Source organism: Aquila chrysaetos, chromosome 19 (genome assembly GCF_900496995.4).
Source record: "Aquila chrysaetos chrysaetos chromosome 19, bAquChr1.4, whole genome shotgun sequence".
Classification (NCBI taxonomy): Eukaryota; Metazoa; Chordata; class Aves; order Accipitriformes; family Accipitridae; genus Aquila; species Aquila chrysaetos.
In genome coordinates, this window is record NC_044022.1 from 19,502,413 (window position 1) to 19,522,137 (window position 19,725).

The 19,725-nt window shown below is 42.2% G+C and overlaps 1 protein-coding gene across 1 annotated transcript in view; it reads right to left on the reverse strand.

The window, feature by feature from the left end:
- TMEM135 (transmembrane protein 135) overlaps positions 1-15,484 on the reverse strand; it is a 180,695-nt gene extending 165,211 nt beyond the window's left edge. The window contains exons 1-2 of the mRNA XM_030042887.2: positions 15,190-15,484; positions 773-900 (exon numbers count right to left, since the gene is read on the reverse strand). Coding sequence (XP_029898747.1) covers positions 773-900; positions 15,190-15,330 — 269 coding nt within the window. The 5' untranslated portion in view covers positions 15,331-15,484. The remainder of the gene's footprint in view (positions 1-772; positions 901-15,189) is intronic.
- Between the last annotated feature and the right edge of the window lie 4,241 nt (positions 15,485-19,725).

Consider the following 19,725-nt stretch of genomic DNA (forward strand, 5'->3'; position numbering starts at 1 on the left):
ATGGGTTTGATTAACTTTTGGAGGAGCTGTTGAGTGCACTGTCAGATAACTTCCAAAAATTCATAGCTACTGTAGGCTTTACATGTCTACGTATAACATCTCTTACAATAAATGCATTTAGATCTAGGACATCTTCATATTCATAAACAGGAAAGTTTAATTTTTAACTATCCTGACAGTTATTTGAAATATACACTGGAAAGAGCTCAGAATACAGAAGTGCCATTTATACTCATTTTTCAGAGCAAGCTTGTATCTTACAGAACCTGGGAAGCTGTGCTGGGATTTCCTTCATTTATGACCACAAATAAGGGAAGTACAAACTTGGATGGTTGGATAAAGTTTAGCATAATTAAAAGTCATCATAGCCCCTGCATCAAGGAAATAGAAATCCGCATCAAATTACATCAATTCTTTCTAGGAGAGAATGATTAGGCTTTCTCAGTTCCCCTCTAGAATATATTTGTGTTTCCCCACAACAATGTATTCTGAATCAGTAAAACAGAGAAAAGGAAGCAAAGTGAATACATTGACTTGTTTACCGATTTTAAAAAAATCACAAAAAATGAGAAAAAAAAAAAAAAAAAACACACAAAGGTTCATATTCAAGTGGTAAGACCAGAAATCAAGATGATGACACAGCTGTTGCTTTTCTTAATACGACCCATTACAAACAAGCCTATTATTAAAAAAGACAAATTATTATATTAATTGAAAAGTTGCATAAAAATAGCTTTCCTATTACATTTCATTTTTAGGACAGTATACCAACCTTAGAATGCAAAAGCAAGCAATATACAAGGTCCCATTTGCTGTCAGAAAGGAAGTTGATTGCAAGATCTCAGGTAGCAGTTTGTGCAAATAATAGTCAAGTTTTCGTTTCCTGAGAATAGCTGCAATCTGAGGGAGGAGGGAAGAAAAAAAAAAAGCAGGAGACAAACTTTAATTCAGTTAGGCTCCTTTTTGCACATTGTAAAGAAAAATGAAAAAGGAAAACAAGACATGCCGATTTAAGTAGTAAATCAAAGCCTCTTAAATTTGCTGGGTTTATGAACAATACCACAAAGATTTCCTTTGAACTTGTTCCAGTAGTTACAATATTTATACCAGGAAATACATCAAGCAATCCTAAATGGGAAGTATAGGACGAATTTTATTACCTTGTTACCATTGGCCATAATAGTCAGAAATCTTGTCTGCCAGATATCAGAACTTTTAAAGATGTGATAAATTTACACTGAGTTTTGTCTTCCAGACAATTAGACTATCACATAATTAAGGTCAGAATATCACAAAAGTAATCGAAATACAGGCCTTACACAGTGTCTATGAAGTGATGACGTATTTCTAAAGGTTTTCTACTCCAATTAACCAACTGCAAGTCCTCCAAAAAATGTTCACCATCTGCTGGAAGAACAACACATTCCTGACAAATTTTATAGAAATAGTATGTTATCTCTAAAAAACTGCCTACAGCAGAAAACAAGCTGGATCTAAAAAATAAATGTTCTTTTTGGTCAGTTTAATGTATGTCCCATGTTTTACAAAGAACAGTTACTTAATGACTCAAACACTGAAGGTCCTCAAACTCTTTTTTGTCCACAGAAATTCTGCAACTATCTAATAGGAAGGCGTAAAGAACCAGGCTCTTCTCAGAGGTGCACAGGGGTAAGACAAGAGGCAACAGACAAATTCAAGTATGAGAAGCTCAGATTAAACCTAAGGAAGAAAAATTTTCACTTGAGGGTGGCTGAATATTGGAGCAGGTTGCCCAAGGCGATTGTGGACTCTCCATCACTGCAGATCCTCAAAACTCAACTAGAAAAGGCCCCAAGCAAGCTCATCCAACCAGCCCTGCTTTGAGCAGGAGGTTGGGACCACACACCATCCCGAGGCCCCTCCAACCTGCGTGCTCCTATGATTCCATGGAATTATACTTTGGGTGCACCACGAGACAGATTTTATTGTTTTTTCTTTTTAATAGCATTATCATCTTTATCTGCACTGATCTTCCAGGGAGTCTCAAAACTGGCACAAGTTTTCAGGCAATGCTTAGAATTAGAGAAGTTCCGAACAGAGCGAGCTTCATACTGCTGGTACTGATGAGAACAACAGAAGATGTCCTGTTGAATAGGTATTGGCAACACCTCTCAAAGTCTCAGTTCCTCAACTTAAAAACATGGGAGAGGAATCTGTTCTTCTGAAACCGTCCACTTATACTGAATAGCAAGTAGATGATTTAGATGCAGAGATGGGACGAGGATTCTGCTAAAACTAACCACAGGAGAGTTCTGCCAAAATCTGTTTCCAAAATGAAGCTTGAATTAAGGATGAAGGAGAAATACATGCATGAACAGACTTCTGAAAACAGATTCACACATTACTTAAGTGTCAAGACTGCTTAAACCATAATGGATTAGGCAATAATGCAATCCAGATAATCTTTCTGTTTAAGGTAAGTCTTAACGTGGTCTAAACGCCAGATCACTAGTTGCTACCTCCTCAGCTATTTCTAGTGTATTGTACAGAGGTCATGAACATTTGGAACAAAATAACATTTTGTTTGTTTGTTTTAAGAACACAGACCTTACACCTGAAGTGTGAAGCCTTGCTTCCTCATACCAAAGTGTCAGAAGTGCAACAGGAAAAGATTGGTATCTTATAAATGTCAAATAAAAGTAAAAAATTTATTCCTGTAGCTTCTCCAAGGAGTTTTAGACTAACATAAATTTCTGCTTTCCTTTCTCTTTACTATACTACTCCCAAGTGAAAAATAGAAAAGAAGCAGGAACAACAACACACAAACCAGTCCAAAGAAACATTGCTCACAATAACCGCATGAGCTGTATGTGTAAGTGCAATGGAGCTTGAGGCATGCCTACCAAACCAAACAAAAACACAAAAACAAATAATGTTTATCATTTTCAAAGTTCTTTATAGACATCAGCTAAACTAAATATTGTGTACAGCTGAAAACAGGCAAGAGCAGACTATGGAGCAGGCTCTCCTCCTCTCCTCCACCACCAGTGGTGTGATTACATGGAAAAAATACCAGAGAGACTTCTGGACACCACCTTGCTCTCCCTTTCAGTTCCACACACTTCACAAAAGTACTACTAAAGTTGAGGTTGGCAAGACAGAAAGATTATGAAACGTCAGACTGCAGCAGTTCACAGTTCCCACCGGGATACACTTCACTCAAGTGAACTGGGAGACACCGAGATGAAGGCCAAATTCTTAGAATAAATGCACGGCTCAAGGCTTAGCAGCGGACATTGGTAGCAGATAGCAGCAGAAGGCATCAGGACATCCAGTAGATACTTCCTTGGCAAACTATTAATCTCCATGAAGATGCTAACAGATGTAGCAGAAGGTCTGTAAGTTACCTAAGACTCCCTGTAGAGTCAGACAGACAGAAATGAACATGTCATTGACATTATGGTCTCAGCTCTCCAGCTATAAAAAGAGCATACGAATCCTAGAACACCTTTACTTAGGCTCCTCAGAGTGGTGTGTATCAGGACCTTAGTGTTGATAGCTGTAAAAGTTAGTTTGGGGTGTTATTCACTACAAGAATGAAGGACTGCAATTCTGATTCAGCTCACTGATCCAAACGGTTGACTATAATGTATCCAGGAATGGCCAAAACCAGCTCCATACATCTCATTACCCTTGTCACCCTTCTCCATAATTTCTTAGTTTCACTCTTCTCTTTTTGAGATGGAGTGACAAGAATTTTACAAAATAGAATTCTTCAGTGCTTACAAATTACTGTAGATTTTCAGCTTTAGTAAGACAGTACGGCATGTCCGCAACATGAGTGGAGCGCTGCTGTGTGAGATAATGCCACAAGTGTTTGCTGCTATATGAAACCCAGACACAATGCTGCCTCCCCTCAATCTCATGCTGCCCGTGCTGCCTCACCTCACCTCCTAACACAGAGGTTTAGCCGTAATCCAGGGAGCAGAAGCAATACGCTCCTCACACCACTCTAAGATTTCATGGGAGAGAAAAGCACAACCCACTTCCAGTACTGCCTCTCCCTCTACTTTATTTCTGAAGCCATGATGTTTCTCCTGCCTATTACCCTTTATGGGAAGGAGAGGACTGACAAAAAAACATCTGGAACCAGGGAGAGCAGACTCTAGCAAATGCCAGTGGATTATGACCCAGGTTTCACTTATTCATGACTTCTCCTGGCAGACCACAGCAATGCAGCCTGATCTACCTCAGGGTGAAGAATGCTCCAGCATCTCCTTTGACTAACAGCAGCTTAGGAAGACATCAGATCTGCTGCAACTTCCTACCCTGGCTTTCTGTAAAACACTGAGTCACTCTTAAAATCTCTTATTTTCAAGGCACCCAACAACCTGGCCTTAGGACATTTAGAAGGACTACACAACTCTCTGGGATAAAGACTGTCATTAACAACTCCACCCTTCAATGGAACTTACATTTAACCAAGACAACCCTCCCTTCCCTGTACAGCACCACCTTTCCTTTTTTAAAAAAAAAATCAGTAACTGTGGAATAAAGTTTCACAGATACTAAGAGCTATCACTGACTGCTCCGTTTTCCATTCCAGATAGAAGGCACATGGCTTTAATTTCTCATTTACATAAATACTGTATATCATCCATTTAAAAAAAAATATGATAAAACTGTAAAATCAAAATGTCACCCTGTACACACATCTCTCTAGGGAAGAAATTACAAAGGGAATAAAAGACCCAATGTAACCAATGTCCACCATATATCCAACATACCATAAAAACTCTATCACATAAACCAATATGCTTGCCACTGACATTTAAAGTAACAATTAGATAATGGCACTTTCTCAAGCAGATTTGCTCTCTGCAGGTGAAGAATATCCAGGTTTGAAATACTTACCTAATGTTAAAGATTTACTTATTCATCAAGAAAAATTCCAACCCTATCAAGAACTAAACAGTTGAGTCAGGGTAGAGTATAACCCCTCCTTGTAAGTTAATTTGCAAGAATTTCAAGATACCTGGAAAGTAATAAAGAAAACTCACATTTCAAAAACAAAAACTGGCATTTTCTTCTCACCACAATTTTCTTACACTATCACTTTTTATGCACTAAAAAGAAACTTTAAGCAGTAGTACAGTCGGCACATGGAGTCTTTATTTGGCCTATGTAAGCATTAAACAGAGACTTCAGTACTCGTTATCCACAATCCATACCAACAGCTGAGCTGTTTGCCTGTAACAGCCTTTGCAGCCCTTCCTGCAATTTAACTCCACTTTCTCTTCTCTCAAAACCAGCAGAGCTCAAGCCACTGGAGCTCTAGAAACAGGATAGACTCCAGCTTTGCTAACATTTTTACAGTCTCATCTTCCAATACAGTCAACTAATAAATCCTGTCTTTCCCAATCTCCCATAAGAAATACTTTACTAGATGCCCAAACAGTCAACAACTAAGAGCAAAAGGGAATTTAAAACAAATCATGCACTGCCACAGGGCAGATGCCATAAGAATGTCCAAAGTTTTTACAACTTTCTAATTTTCTTCTATTCGCATCCACAAGTTCTAGCTCTTGATCTCCCTTTAGTCCAACAGTCTGCAGACAAGACAGATATACTGCATAAGAAACAAATGAATCACAGTCAGAGGAAATAAAAGGATCAATGGGGGGAAAAAAGGATGAAGCAAAAAGAATCCTAGATATTTCATCATTAAAAACATAAACAGCAGAGCTAGAAAAAAGATAACAGAGAGAATGTTTCAGGAAAAAAGCTGAAAAGAACAGACTTAATTCTAAAAAGAAAAAAACTAGGTATGTTAAAATATTAAGTAGTCAGAAAATTTTCAAGCATTCAAATACCATAACACAGGCATTAAAGGATGTTTTAGTATTTTAAATGCCTATTGCTAGTTTTCCAGTGATTTGCAAACCCATAAGACAAAATTCCAAGCCTCTCCTACATACATGAGTAGAATTTCATTATTTCAATGACAGCAGAGTAACACATACATAACTGTATGCTGAAACTTTAAGAAAATAAGAAAATCTCACAGCAAAAAGTCTAAAGAATTAGCAGCACAAGTGGAGACAGCTTAAGAAAATTATATTTATTGCTGTGTTTACTTCACCCGTGCACAAGTTGTACTTCACAACTAAAACCCAGAAAAGACTATTAAACTACATAGTTTGCATACCACTGGGTATTACAATTATGAGGGCAAGTATATGTGCATCTGGATGAAATTCATATAGACCACAACACTGCAGTCCTCAGACAACCAAACTTTCGCATGCTGCAGTCAGACAAGATAAATACATTACTCTTTAATAACACCTCCAAGTGAGAAATTCATTTGATGAAATATACCCTGATTGTCCTTGTGTGACATCAGTGCCCTACACACAGGCAGGAGAAAGGGGGGGGGGATTAAACATCTGCCAGTGCAACTTCCAGAGAAAATATTTCTGGCCCCAAACACAATTAGTTTGGTACTAAGAATGTGGTCAGGTAAAGCCTCTTGAATAAGGTAAGTCAAGCATGGGCGAAAGATTTCCTTTCCACACCTGAAGACTGACCTAGCACTGCCCAGTGTCCCATTACCACCTGTGGGAAAACTGAAAACAGAAAGACTCTGACTTAATTTTTAAGAAAAATAACTCCTTTCCTCACTTCTGCACGTAACTGTTTAAAACTTGAAACCCAAAATTCAATTATGCTTTAATGCAGGCCTGGCAGTGTTAGAAGGCTTTTGAAGGCAACCCCACACCCTCATTAATTCTAAATGAATGGAACAACAAACAGCAGGATTAATACATGACGGATACCACAGCAAAAGACATGACCACAAACCTATCCTCCACAACCTTGAATATACAAGCACCATAACGATTCCCAAAACACCTGATTATCTTTTACACACCTAGCCCAGACAGGAAGATTTTTCCCTCTCCTGTTCATCAACCCAGTGTAAACTGACCACATATTTACTCTCCAATGGTAATCGTGCCACTTCCCCTAAAGTTTAAAACAAGCTCTGATTTAACTCTCACTAAAACACCTTGGTCATTACCGTCTTGAAATAGATAGATAAAAGTGTTCATATATATGAAAAACTCTATTTAATTCATTCAAAAAAATTCTGCTATGAAATTATATTTAGCATAGATGGAAAAACCATGAAAGAGAGGCTACTACATCTCTAAGACTCTTTTAATGTGAATAGAAAAGAGGGTAAAAGGAAGAAGTGTGGGTTTTAGACCATTACGTACAGTACAATACAGAGGGGAGTTGGAAGGAGGAGATCACCCCTCAAATCAAATGCAAACACTCTTGAAGTAATACACTGGTCACTCTGAAGAATAAACATTTTTAATGATTTGAACTCTAAGGCCTACTGTATTAAAAAAGCCTGCTCAGTAGAAATAAAAAAATAGGAAAAAAAATTTTCCAGTATTAACTACAGAATTCACACAACTGCATTTTGACTCTCCAACATGAAAACATAATTATGAAAAATCAGTCTACCAGATTCAGGATACCATCAGTTTGTGGAAAAGCATTGCTGAAGTCCTTTCTGTTTTTTTTAATTTAGTCTTCATATACAAATTTTAAGCTCTAAAGAACTAAGAAATCAGAACTGATTTATTCTGTCTTAACCATGGAAAGAATATATGCATTTACAACACCATCCTTAAAACACAGCTGCATAGTCTAGTGCAAGACTTTGAGCTAGGCTATCAATGTGTTCCAGCAGAAAAGGAACATGAGACTCAAAAACAAGCTTTCCCATGATCAGAGGCACCAGTCAGGCCTGATTATTTTAATGATGTGTCATGTAACACCTACAAGTAATCATCATCCAACCGCAACAACCTGAGCTTCACCTCCAGTAACCTCAGCCTTTACCTATGTCCCTCAACTAGAGGCATCACACACAAAGTATGGTTTGACTTAATGAATGTGCTAATTGCCTGACCAATATACACAATCTGACAGGTTACATGGCAGGCTAAAAAACCACAGACCTTGCACCAACTCTGCCATCATGCGTACAAGATCCTTTTTTTCTCTCCCTCCTCCATCAAACCACCATTTCCTAAGTTTGTACAAAGTGTGTGTCTTTAAGAACACTACCCCTCCGCCAAATTTTAGTTAAATTAGCCAACACATACAGCACTGATGGAAACTGAAAAAAAAGTACTATCATCTCTTTCTCACTCCTTCACAACAGCCAACTAAAATCAAGCACATCATAACAAACTTTTATTTAAAAAAAAAGAAAAAAGGGAAGAAAAAAAGCTACAGAAATATTCAGACACCTATCCAAATCTCCAGGAGGGCAGAGTTCAATGACATTTATAAAAGTGACTATCTGACACCTTTAGGCACCTTTAAAATGCAAATTTGGAGACATCAATAATGCTGTGTAGATGGTTTATATAATACATATGCTTCAAGTCATTAAAAGGCCCAGGAAAATGTTACAACTTTAGTCACCTGCGCATGCTAAAAGCGAAGCAATCCCCAGTATTTAAACCAGTTAAGAAAATACCTCAGATTACTTAAGCAGCAGGCAGAGCTACAGAATGATGTCAGATCTTTCATAATTATATTCAATTATTTATATGTTCTTTTATAACCATTTGCAATTTTGTATGAATTTTACAAGAACATTATTCCTTTGCTTTATAAAAATAATTTTTAAGTGCTTTGGAGTAACTTAAATCTCAAAATGCCCTCAGGTAACACTTGGGTTTTGGAAGACACTTGTTCAAATCAGCAACTTTCTTCTCATGCCTCCTCTTAAAGATTCAGATTTGTTGTTCCTCAATTAGCTGTTCCCTCCCTGATTTCACAGATTACAAAACCTGGTTTCCAGATTTTTTCCTTTCGTAAGTCAGTTCCTGCAATACTCTGAGGAAGAGCATGTGCCTCCTGCTCTCTGACTTTCTCTGTCCCTTGTGAGATGTTATATGAGGATCACCGTCAGGGGGTTGGGTTGTTTTGGTTTGGCTTTTTTAAAATTTTCCATATCATCCACCCAACTAAAAAAAGAAATGAACAGTACTCATGTACTCGTTGAATGACATCTAAATTACCTTCAATCCTGGCATCACTCTCATTCCATGACAACTTATCTTCACCACTTGTTTCCCTTGTACTTAAATAAGTAGAGGGCTATTTCTCATTCCCCTTGAAATGTCTAACTCAGTATAATTTTCAGTGATTTCTCTCCTACCCTGAAATTCTTGCACTCTACTATGGAGCTGTACCAACTTGAGAACAGATTTACATCTCCTTGATAAACAGTCCCTTTAATGATTTTTGCTGGTTCCCAGTATTTGCAGTGTCTTTACTAAGATCTTTGCTCAGTCAAGGCTGGAGCTTTCCCTGGTTTCCACCATTACTGTGATGCAGGCTCCAGGTTACTCCTTGCATCTTTGAGCACAAGTTCTTCAGTCTAGCTGAATTCATTAACCGATTCTTTTAAAATTCTCAGTATCTCAGCAAAAGACTATTTTTGTTTATTTTCTATTTATGGAAGAATTTTACTGGTCTGGCCCAAAAGCCACCTGAACAGAGCAGAATGATCACAGCCTGGAATGAAGATGTCGCAACCAGGTTCTTCCTTTAGTAACATTTAAGCTAATTTTAGTCATATTTAACCCAGCTTCCAGAAGAATCTAAAGGCAAGAACACACTGACCTACATGTCATTCATAACACAGCACAGAGATACGGGACAGTACTAAGATGATCAGATATCCCAGCACAATGCAATCACACACCACCATCACAGCAATTCCAGGTACCAGGTTCTGACAGAAGGGAGCTTCTTGATGGCCTACCCTAGAAATCCAAGCTGGCACATAGAAGCATATTCAAGGGTAACACCAACATCCTTCTTAGCCTCCCCACCCTACTTTCAAATCACACAATGGTTCACAGCACAAACAAACAATCACATTTTCATACACTCAGGAATTCTGGACTACTTTAGAGTACAATCTGGCCAGTACAGCATTCTCGCATATCTCAGAAAGATGACACATGATGACTACATCTACGCTGGCAGGTAAGACAGGATCTGTTTTAGTGTTAGCTGGCTGCCTGGCTTTGCTCAGGACCAGTCCAAAGAGCTCTCCCTAAGAGAAACCGCAAGTGAAGCGAGCCTGAAACAGCAGCAGCACAGCCAGTGTGCACCATCCATCCTCGGGGCCGACTTCTGGCCCTATCCTACAGCAAGGTACATATAGCCAGGAAAGCAATGCGACGCTCACACTTCATTCTGTTCGACCTTGATCTTTGGCTGCTGATTCTGTCTTCCATCCAACAGTTTTCAAAATAATTCATTAGTGCAATAATTAGGTTTGTTCTTGTTATTACCTCTAGTCCATCAGTGATTTACCTGTGAAGAGACCTGCCAGCTGCTATGTGCATGACTACCTGGCCCATGCTATACTGGTACCAATGTCCCTCCCACGTTTAGACAGGAAGCAAAAACACCTTATACTTGCACAACTGCTGACAGCGTTTGTGTCTTTAACAATATTATATACAACGCTGCCCTAAAGAGCTTACAAAATAAATAATACAAGTTAAGAGAAAGAATACAGATACTCAGGGCTCAGAGGGCCTAGGAAGACAACAGCACTGGAATCATAAGTAGGGAAAACAAACTTTTGACACAGAAAGAGAAAGAAGCAATTGGCACCTAAGAACCTGAAGGCTATTACAAGCACAGGAGGAAGCAGATATGGCACAAGTATGAAAAATATTACAAATTAGACCAGAATGAGTATGAAAATGGTATGAGCAGAAATTAAGTGAATGAAATCAATAAAATACAGCAAGGCCCAAGGATCATTTAAAAATGTACTGGAATAGCAGACTCGGGTTACACCTGTTCTGCTAAACAATTGTCTGAACCATCCCCCAGCCCAGAGGACACCTCCAACAGATCCGCTGGCATCCAGGCTGCTTTAGGCCTGGTGCTCGTCTCCTCTACGCCAGCAGATCTGTCTTGGAGAGAGACGTCTGTGTCAGAGCCAGGAGTAAGCTAACAGTCAGCGTGAACCACGAAGAGGCCAGTGCTCAAGCTGTTGCCTGGCTGTGTCATTTAGCAGCAGAGGCACGCCAGGTGAAGGAAGGGCAGCAGATGTAGGGTGGGAAGGGGCAGGTGCTGGGGAGGAAGGGCAGGAGAGATGTTGGTGGGGAGGGGAAGGGTGGGACAGACCCTAGGCTGGAGAGGCAGGGAGGGAGCCTGGCTTAAATTAGTGAAGAAAACAGATGATCAGACTAGGAGAAAGAAAAGGTGAAAGACACAAATGAATCTTGTCATCCCACAGGCAAAAATTTAGAAGAATTAGCTTAACCACAAAGCAGCAAACAGATGATTTTTACCTTATTCAGCTTAAGAGGAAATGTTACCACCAGATCTGATTACCTCAACATACTACAAAGACTTCATACTAATGACTAAGCGTATTCAACTACTGCAAAACATGCACCATCATCAAACAAGTGCCTAAAACCTACAAACCCTCAGGAAACAGAGGACTTTGCTCTAATGCATGTGATGAATGGCAGATTTCCCACATGAAATCAACAGAAATCCCCAGAAACAGAAGCCAAGACAATTCAAATCCAATACTCCAGGCTCTCGTTTCCCTTTCCCTAGCTTTATGCAATTTCCCTGTGAAATCATTCTCTTCTCCCCACCTCTGTGACTTCTAGAAGTCTGAATTCTTCAACTTTGAAAATACAAGATTACACCTTCACATTTTCTTTAGCCTTGAGTAATCTAAAACAGAACTATAGATAGAACAAAGTACAACAAACTCTGATGAAGGACTTTTTCAGTAAAGTTTTCTTAATGTATCAAAGCTGGCAGTTTTTAAAAAGTATAATTCTAAGGTTTATGGGAGATTATTTGGGGTTTCTTTTGGGGGTATAGGTGTTAAACAATTTTTAACTTTTTGTTTGTTTTTGTAAAAGTGGATCTCAGAACACTTACGCACTGGGATACGTGGTTTGTGAAATACAAGCAGTATTAATTATGAAATAGGCATTCCTGTCAGCCACTTCGTATAGGAAGGGGCAATTCAATTTCAATATAAAACCTACTGTTGCTAAAGCAATCAATTTGTACTAAAGCAAAAATAAAGACAGTGAAAGTATGATATCCAAAGATTGTATTTTTGCCAACTACAAAAAAATAAATACTGAAGCACAGTTATTAAAAAAACCCCCAACAGTACAGCACTACTTAAAAGCAAAGACTCTTTACAGCCATTTACCAAAAACCATACTGGCACCACCTAATTTAGCTCCATCAGTCTCCCATTGACTGAAGAGCAGCAAAGCATTTAAGAGATGTGGGGTGTAGCTGTTATGAGTTTGAACTCTGGGTTCTAACCGTCCCTAACCACGCTCTCTCCCAGAACGACCTCTAGCAATTTATTCTCATCTATTCATTCTCATTCATTTCCACACAAGCTTTTGTGAAAGGAAACTCTTTCATCTGCTTTCCTTAGTTATTAGCTTGTAGCAACAGGAGGAACAAACAAGCAGAAGCCATTTTACAGGCTTGACAGAAAAATGAAGTGCAATTTTTTGTTGCCAAGCTGTACAAAGGACTGGGACTAAGTAGTACCAGAAACATTCTGAACATACACCGATATAACTATAGAGATAAAATAACGTAAGTTCGTCCCCTTATGTGAATCTTAGAACACAGAAAAGGACTGAACGTTTGTGCTGTCCAACTGTGATATTCATTTAGCAATACAAGGTTTTCAAGCACAGCTTTAAGTCAAGCAAAGAATGATGTTAGTGATGACTCTCTTGATTCAGGAGTGTTCTTTCCCTGCCAACCTACTTAATGTGCAAGGCTTCTGCTTCCTCTTCTGCAGTCCCCACTGCACCCTTTCACTCTTTACCTTATGCTGGCTCTGGTGCTCGTGAAACCCTGCTTAATAAATCAGTTCAATTCATTAATGCAGCTGAAAATTACCCCAGCTAAAAGCAGGGTAGTAACCTCTTCTGGGTTAGCAGATGAATCAAATCTGCTCAAGGAGAGAGAAGGTCCAAGACTACACAAAGAGAGGAGCACAGTTATGTGTCTGGGAGCAAAGGAAGGCAAGTGCTTTCTCCCTCTTTAGGTAGCAGCAAGATTTTAGAGCAGCTCAGCTTTAGATTACTCCGATAAGTCAAGTTAAACACTGTCAACAAAAACCTAAGGAAAATTAAAAATGTAAAGACAACAGTGTAAAAACTGATGCAAATGTTTTGCAGTACAGCACAACATTGGTTGAGAAGGTTCCCACCCCACCTTGGATTTGTGACAAGATGTAACTGTTTATGGGGCCGCAATGTAAAACAGATCAGGAAAACATTTTGGATTTTTAGGTTTGTTTTTTCTTTTCAAACAAATAAAAAGGGGGAGCTTTCCCCCTAACCCATGACAGCACAACTGAGTGAACCATAACATAACTATGAGCAGGAGTCTCTCTAGCAGGCTTGGCTGGAGAACTTTGATTTAATTACAGAGCTGTTTAAGCTACTTTATCTTTAGCCAGACCTGACAGACCACCACTATACCTCTCATGGCTCATTTCAGGCCCATTCTCTGCCGGTACAAGTATTCATGCTCCCACACAGCAAACTGGATCAGAAAACAGATACAAAGAAAAAACTACTGGGGAAAAGGGCAGAGAAGGAGAGGGAATGTTCTTCTCACTATTAGTTTCCTGATCCAGCTCACTGTATGCTCACACAAACAGCTGCTGCTTCTGTTTGTGTCAGTTCAGAGTGAAAATGTTCACTGTCAGACATGACAGCTCCTTAGGTCCACTCTGCTACCAGTTACTAACTTTTTTTTTTTAACATGTAATTGGATGTCATCACAATTTTCACTCAAGGAACACTTCAATGGGAGCTTAAACAAATTATGTCAGGACTGCTGCAGTCCCACTTCTTCCCTTCTCTTTATTACATAGCTCAATAATTTTGTTGTACCAGCACTGGTACAGAGTACAGACTCAATGACCTGTTTTTCCTTCTTTAAGACTTAGCTTGGGGCCAGCTCGGTAGTCAGCTCACTACTCAGTCCTTGAAGCACCACTGCAAGAGAAACACAGAGGTCAGGACAGAATGAAGCGCTCACCTGCAGCAATTCCAGCTCCTATCAGCTTTCAGGATATGTTTGCAGAGATGGATGCAAACAGATCCCAACTCCTCTACCTACACCCTAATTTGCTGGAAGCCAGCCAGCTGCTGAGGTGATATAACCAAGTCTAACAGCACGCTCAAACTAAGATACCTCACCTGTAGGATACTTTCTCAATACTTAAAGACTCCTTTAGCCTTAACGTATCTTTTTTAGCCTTGCTTCATCATACAATGGAACCTCCTTGATCCTAAGGCACTGATTACCAAGGCGTCACCAACTGCAATACACATATGCTCTTGCTGCTGCCAAAGATACAATACTAGCCTCCCAGGCAAATATTAAGTCTTTTCATTCAGCTCTCATAGGTACTGGAAAACGATGAAAATACAAAGTTGAGGTTGTGCCCATGCCCGTGCCCTCCTACCCCACCAGCTTCACCCCCCTCACAGCATGTTATGCCACCAGACCCCACCACCCTCTATGCCCTTCTTCTCCCCTCCTAGCCCCAGATTCAACACACTCCCCCTCTCCTGCCCCCACCCCCAAGCATCAGGCTCTCCCCCTCAGACAACCCTTATGCCCTCCAGCCCTCAAAGCAAGCTGCCCCCACCACCATCCCCCTCCTCCCCGGCACCCGACTCCCCCCAGAACAACCTTTTTGCCCTTCTGCCCCCTCACCCCAGGGTCAGGCTGCCCCTTGACATCTCTCCTGCCCTTCACCCCTCTCCCCCTACCCCAGACCAGCCTCCCTCCCTCGATACGCCCCATGCCCTTACATGATACCCCCCGGACCAAGCTCCCCCCGCTCCGATACCCCTCATGCCCTCCCCAAACACCCCTCATGCCCTCACCTCATGCCAGGGCCCCCCCCCCATCCCTCGTAACCCCTCCCTTCCAGGCCAGGCTCCCCCCGCCGCGACATCCCTCATGGCCTTCCACCCAAAAACAAGACCAGCCCCCCCCCATACCCCTCACGCCCTTGCCCCCCCCCCCCCAGGCCAGCCCCTCCCCCTTGACACCCACCAGGTAGAGGGTGCCGTAGATGCGGAGGGACTCGGCCAGTGCCCCCTGCGTGACGTGCAGGACGGCCCAGGAGCACCGCGGGTGCCAGGTGTGCCCGATCTCGTAGCAGCTGTGGGGGATGGACTTGCTCAGCGCCGCCATCTTTGCCGCGCGCGCGGGGAAAGGGGAGGGTGGGAGGTGGGGGGGGGGGGGGCGCGGGCGCGCGGCCGCCGCGTCACCGCCGATGCAGGAGAAAGGTCGCGCGGGGCGCTGGTCGGCGGCGGGGTTACTCGCGGGCAGCCGCTCTTTCCCGGCCCGGCCCACCTCCGCGCGGCTCGCGTGAGGCCCGCAGCCAATCCGCGGCCGCCGGGGGGGGGCGGGGGAGCGGCGTGAGGGGAGGGGGGGGGGGGGGGGTGGCGCGAGCCCGGTGGCGGGCTGCGCGCGGCCGGCCGCTCGTCCGTCGCCGTGTGTGTGTGTGGAAGCCGTCGAGGGAGCGAGAGCGGCGGCGGCGTGAGGAGAAAGAAGCCCAAAGGGAGGCCGATCCTCTCCGGTTTAGGGGAGGGGATGGCGTTTTTACACAGCCGCGGAGGTGGCGACTGACGGCGCGGTTGGAGTTCAGCGGCAAAACTGGCACCTGCCTCCAGCTTGAAAGTTTGATTATTTTGGGACTAAATGGGCTGGGTGTGTCAGGACCTGGGGATTTTACTTAGGTCTTTGTTAAGCAACAGTTTGCAAACACTCGGTCCTGGTGGAGCAAGTACGCTTCGTACCTTCTGTCGGTGGTGAAGTCAGGAGAGGTTATTTCAAAACCTAGGTGGGAGATAGATCCCCACACAAATAGGAGGATCAGCAAAGTAACCTGCGGTCAAATACGGGCTTGGAACAGATCCACAGCAAGAAAATGCCTCCCCCTTACAGCCTGTCTCCAAATCATCCTCCTGCAGAGCTCCCCTCGTCAATCAGACTTGAGACCAGGCTGTACCACTCCCAACAAGATAAAGCAAAGTTGTCATGAATTACGCAAAAGCCTCTACCGTTCCTTCCAAGAAGCCTGCTATGGGTGCAAGAGCATACTTTCATTTCAAATTTAGCAGCCCATAGATGGGCAAGTTGGACGGCTCACAGAACTTGGAGCCGCTGAGAGGCTATTTGCAGACTCCCAGCAAATCTGCACTAGGAGATTTTTGGCCTAAATAGTTCAATTATGCTCTTTCAGTCAAGCATGCTTGACCGACCAACCCTCTGTTAGGTAGAACTCTGCCCATGGCAGTCTGTATTTAGAATCCAGTAGAAGACCCTAGAGATAACTTTAAATTCAGCTTTAGTGCTGAGGTACCGCTGCCCTGCAGCTGCGGTTGTGTGGCTGAGTAAGGGAGTGAATATTGCCGTGTGCTGACCCTCGTAGGGAAGCAGCGTTGGCAAGATAATCTGCTGCAACATTGTCTGGACTTTGGCTTGGACCCAGTGCCTTGCTTGCTGTTTTTGCATTACACTGTTAAAGAACTGCTTGTGGGCAGAAAAGGCAATTATTGCCTAAGATATGGATTCTGTCTCTCTTGCTTGCGTGTTTTGACTTTGCTGCTACTCCGGGCTTAAGGCTTGCTTGCTGCCTTCTGTTTGCGGGCAGGGAACTATGGCACATACAATATTAGTAATTGCACAAGCTAATAATTTCACTTCTGAGACAGGGTTTTGCAAACAGTCCTAATTTTGTAGGCCTTGTCCTGCTCAAGTTGAGTAAAATTGGTAAAGAAGGACCCAACAGGATACCCTGTTCATTTGTGCCGCAACCCTTATCTGACTGAAGAGCTGCCTGCTCAGAACTGGAGGCTTTTGCATCTCTCCTGTGGGGTCAGCCGAGGAAGCCTAAGCCAACAGGCTTTATTAGCCGAGGCTAATATAGAAGGTGGCACAGCCCTGACCTTGCTCCAGGCCCTTTTCCATGGGGTTGCAATACTCTGTTCTGGGAAGAAGCCCAAGGGCTAAAGTAGCATGGGAAAACTGCCGATAGCCCAGTTGGCATCGGGTGCCAGCCCAGGCTGCTCTGTCCTGGGAGAAACTTACCCTTGATCGGAACTGGGACAAAATAGTCTTGGAAAAGGAAGGAGTTACATGAATTAAAAAAGCATTGACAGCCTTTACTTTTGCCCCTATAAGTACCTGGGGCTTTCGGGAGCTCTCCTTGTCGCATGAACAAGGCTGTGTACTGGGAATAGCAGGCCGTCTCTATAACGTTACTTAAACGAACGTCAGTGATGAAACCCGTGGCATAAAGCCAGGTGACGTGGCACACGCTGTTCAGGACTTGCCTTGTAATATCCAGGTGCCTTGGAGAGAGTTACTCAGAGTAGTCCCAAAAACAAAGCCAGGGAGTGAGCTAATCGCTAAGCAGCGTGAATGGTGGGGGAGTTGAGAGTGCTCAGCTTACTCCCTGGTCCTCATTAATGTGGCAGTATCAGATATACCAATGTGTTTGAATAAAAATTTAGGCTGCCAAAAATGTCAGATACGCTTGTGAGCCTCGTTAGACTAGGACAGCTATGATATTCAGGTGCCTTGTGCCACAGAAGGGAGCGATGTGGCAGCATCTTACTGCATTTAGACTCTCAGCTCCAGTTGCCCACACACCTGTTTGCAGCTGGGTTAACAAAACACAGCTTTCAGCACAAGTCCAGGGCCAGACTCAGTCTTTAGCAACAGACCTTAACTGGTGGACAGCGCTGCAGTCCTCCAGTTTGCTTATACTGATGATAACTGATTATGTTAGGGAATCAGATGGCTTGGGTGGCAATTGCTGAATGAAGAACAGTAGCGCCTGCCTTTCCAGGTTTCAGTGGGTCTCAGCCTGAGAACACTCTCTGCTAATATCTTCAGTGTCTGACAAATCTGGTGTCTGCAAGTAAATTACATATCTCAGCCCATGAGAGTGGCTGGAGGTGTGAAGGCTACCGGCTGCCTTCGCAGCAACTAGGTATCAGTGTTACAAGGTGGTCTAGCTGGGAATCCAAGGCGCAACACTTAACTAATTGGAACAAAATCAGACAGGGAAAAAAAGAAACCTGAGGAAAGAAGCCAAACGGGGAACTTCACATTGCAGGAGGGTTTGCCTTCCAAATGCATTGGGATCTGGGAAATCTTCCTTCTAAACTTTTTTAAATATCAGAACAATCTGGAAATGTTTTAACTTGGAAGAAATTGAATGCTTTGCCCTCTTTTCAAGCTGCTTTCCAACTTGTGTGCTTTTTTTTTTTTTTTGCCATGTATTTGTTTTCTCCCTTGGGACAGGTGATCCAACTTTTCCCTGCTACTCATGCAGTTCTTGGACCCTGAACTTCGCTTCTGGAAGTAGCTTCTCTTGTCCGATAAGAACTGCTCATTCCAGCAGAAGGGGTGTTTTTGCACTCACTTATTTTCCTTTTTTTCCCATTCTTCCACTCTCATTGTTTTTCTCCTTCGGTTTGTTCTCAACATCTGTGCGATTGCCTCATGCCTCCATCATAAAGTTTATGAAATCCAGACTGAAAAATACTCTGCTGCTAAAAAGTTAGGGATTAAATTCATCCTTCTGTTCAGGTCAGTGGAGGTAATGTGTACACACAGACATCTGCTTCCTTCAGTAAACTGCACAGGACCTTGGAGATGTTGCTATGCTGTCTCTTCTCCAGGGAGCTGTCAGAATATGGAAATTTGTAAAAAACAGCAAATTTCAGAAGAGAGCTGAAGGCCTTTGAGAAAGGAGGTCTGGAGTTTCATGCCATCAGTGATGTATCTAAGAATAGTCAGCTCCACCAATCTCCATTTCTTTTCAAAATCCAGGACAAATGGTAAGTCCAGTATATAATTAGTTTTGTAGAAATAAACCACAAACTTGTAACGTATCCCTAATGCTTGCAATGGCTGTATTGAATGGGAATGAATGGCTGTTAATTGAGCTGGTTTTACTTTCCTCCAAGGAAAGAAGGACCCTTTAAGAGCTACTTTCACCCTTGTCTCCGAAACTACTTGCACTTTAAACTTAACCCATTTTGCATTATTTGAAGAGAGATTCTCTTTTGGCTTACAGTCATGAATGCGATTTGTTCATTTTTTAGCAGGGAATAATCTCAAAATACCCTTGTGTTTGCTGATATTTCAAGGTAAAGGAATTAACTGGAAGTTCTCCCATTTTCCAGATGTAATCTTTTCCAAAACAAATATGGGATGGGCTGTGGGATAATACCCTGTGAACATTTTAATACACACAATAATATCCTCCAGTTTATACAAATCTGGATTCTTTCCAAACATAAACGTTGCAGTCTTTCTTGCAGAGGTACCAAGGATTACAGCAAGAGAGCAAAATCATAGTGTTCACCATGCTGATTCTGCAGGCCAAACCAGGAGATGACATACTGAGCCATATTTGTGCTATTGGCATCAGTAGAACTGAACTTCAGCTGTATTATTTAGCCTATGGTGCTGCTGTTCCTGGAGACAGTGATTTCTTGTTTCTAAATCAGGTGACAGAATTGGTTGTTAAAGGCTAAATTGAGCCACTGGGTTCACTAGAAAAGGAGT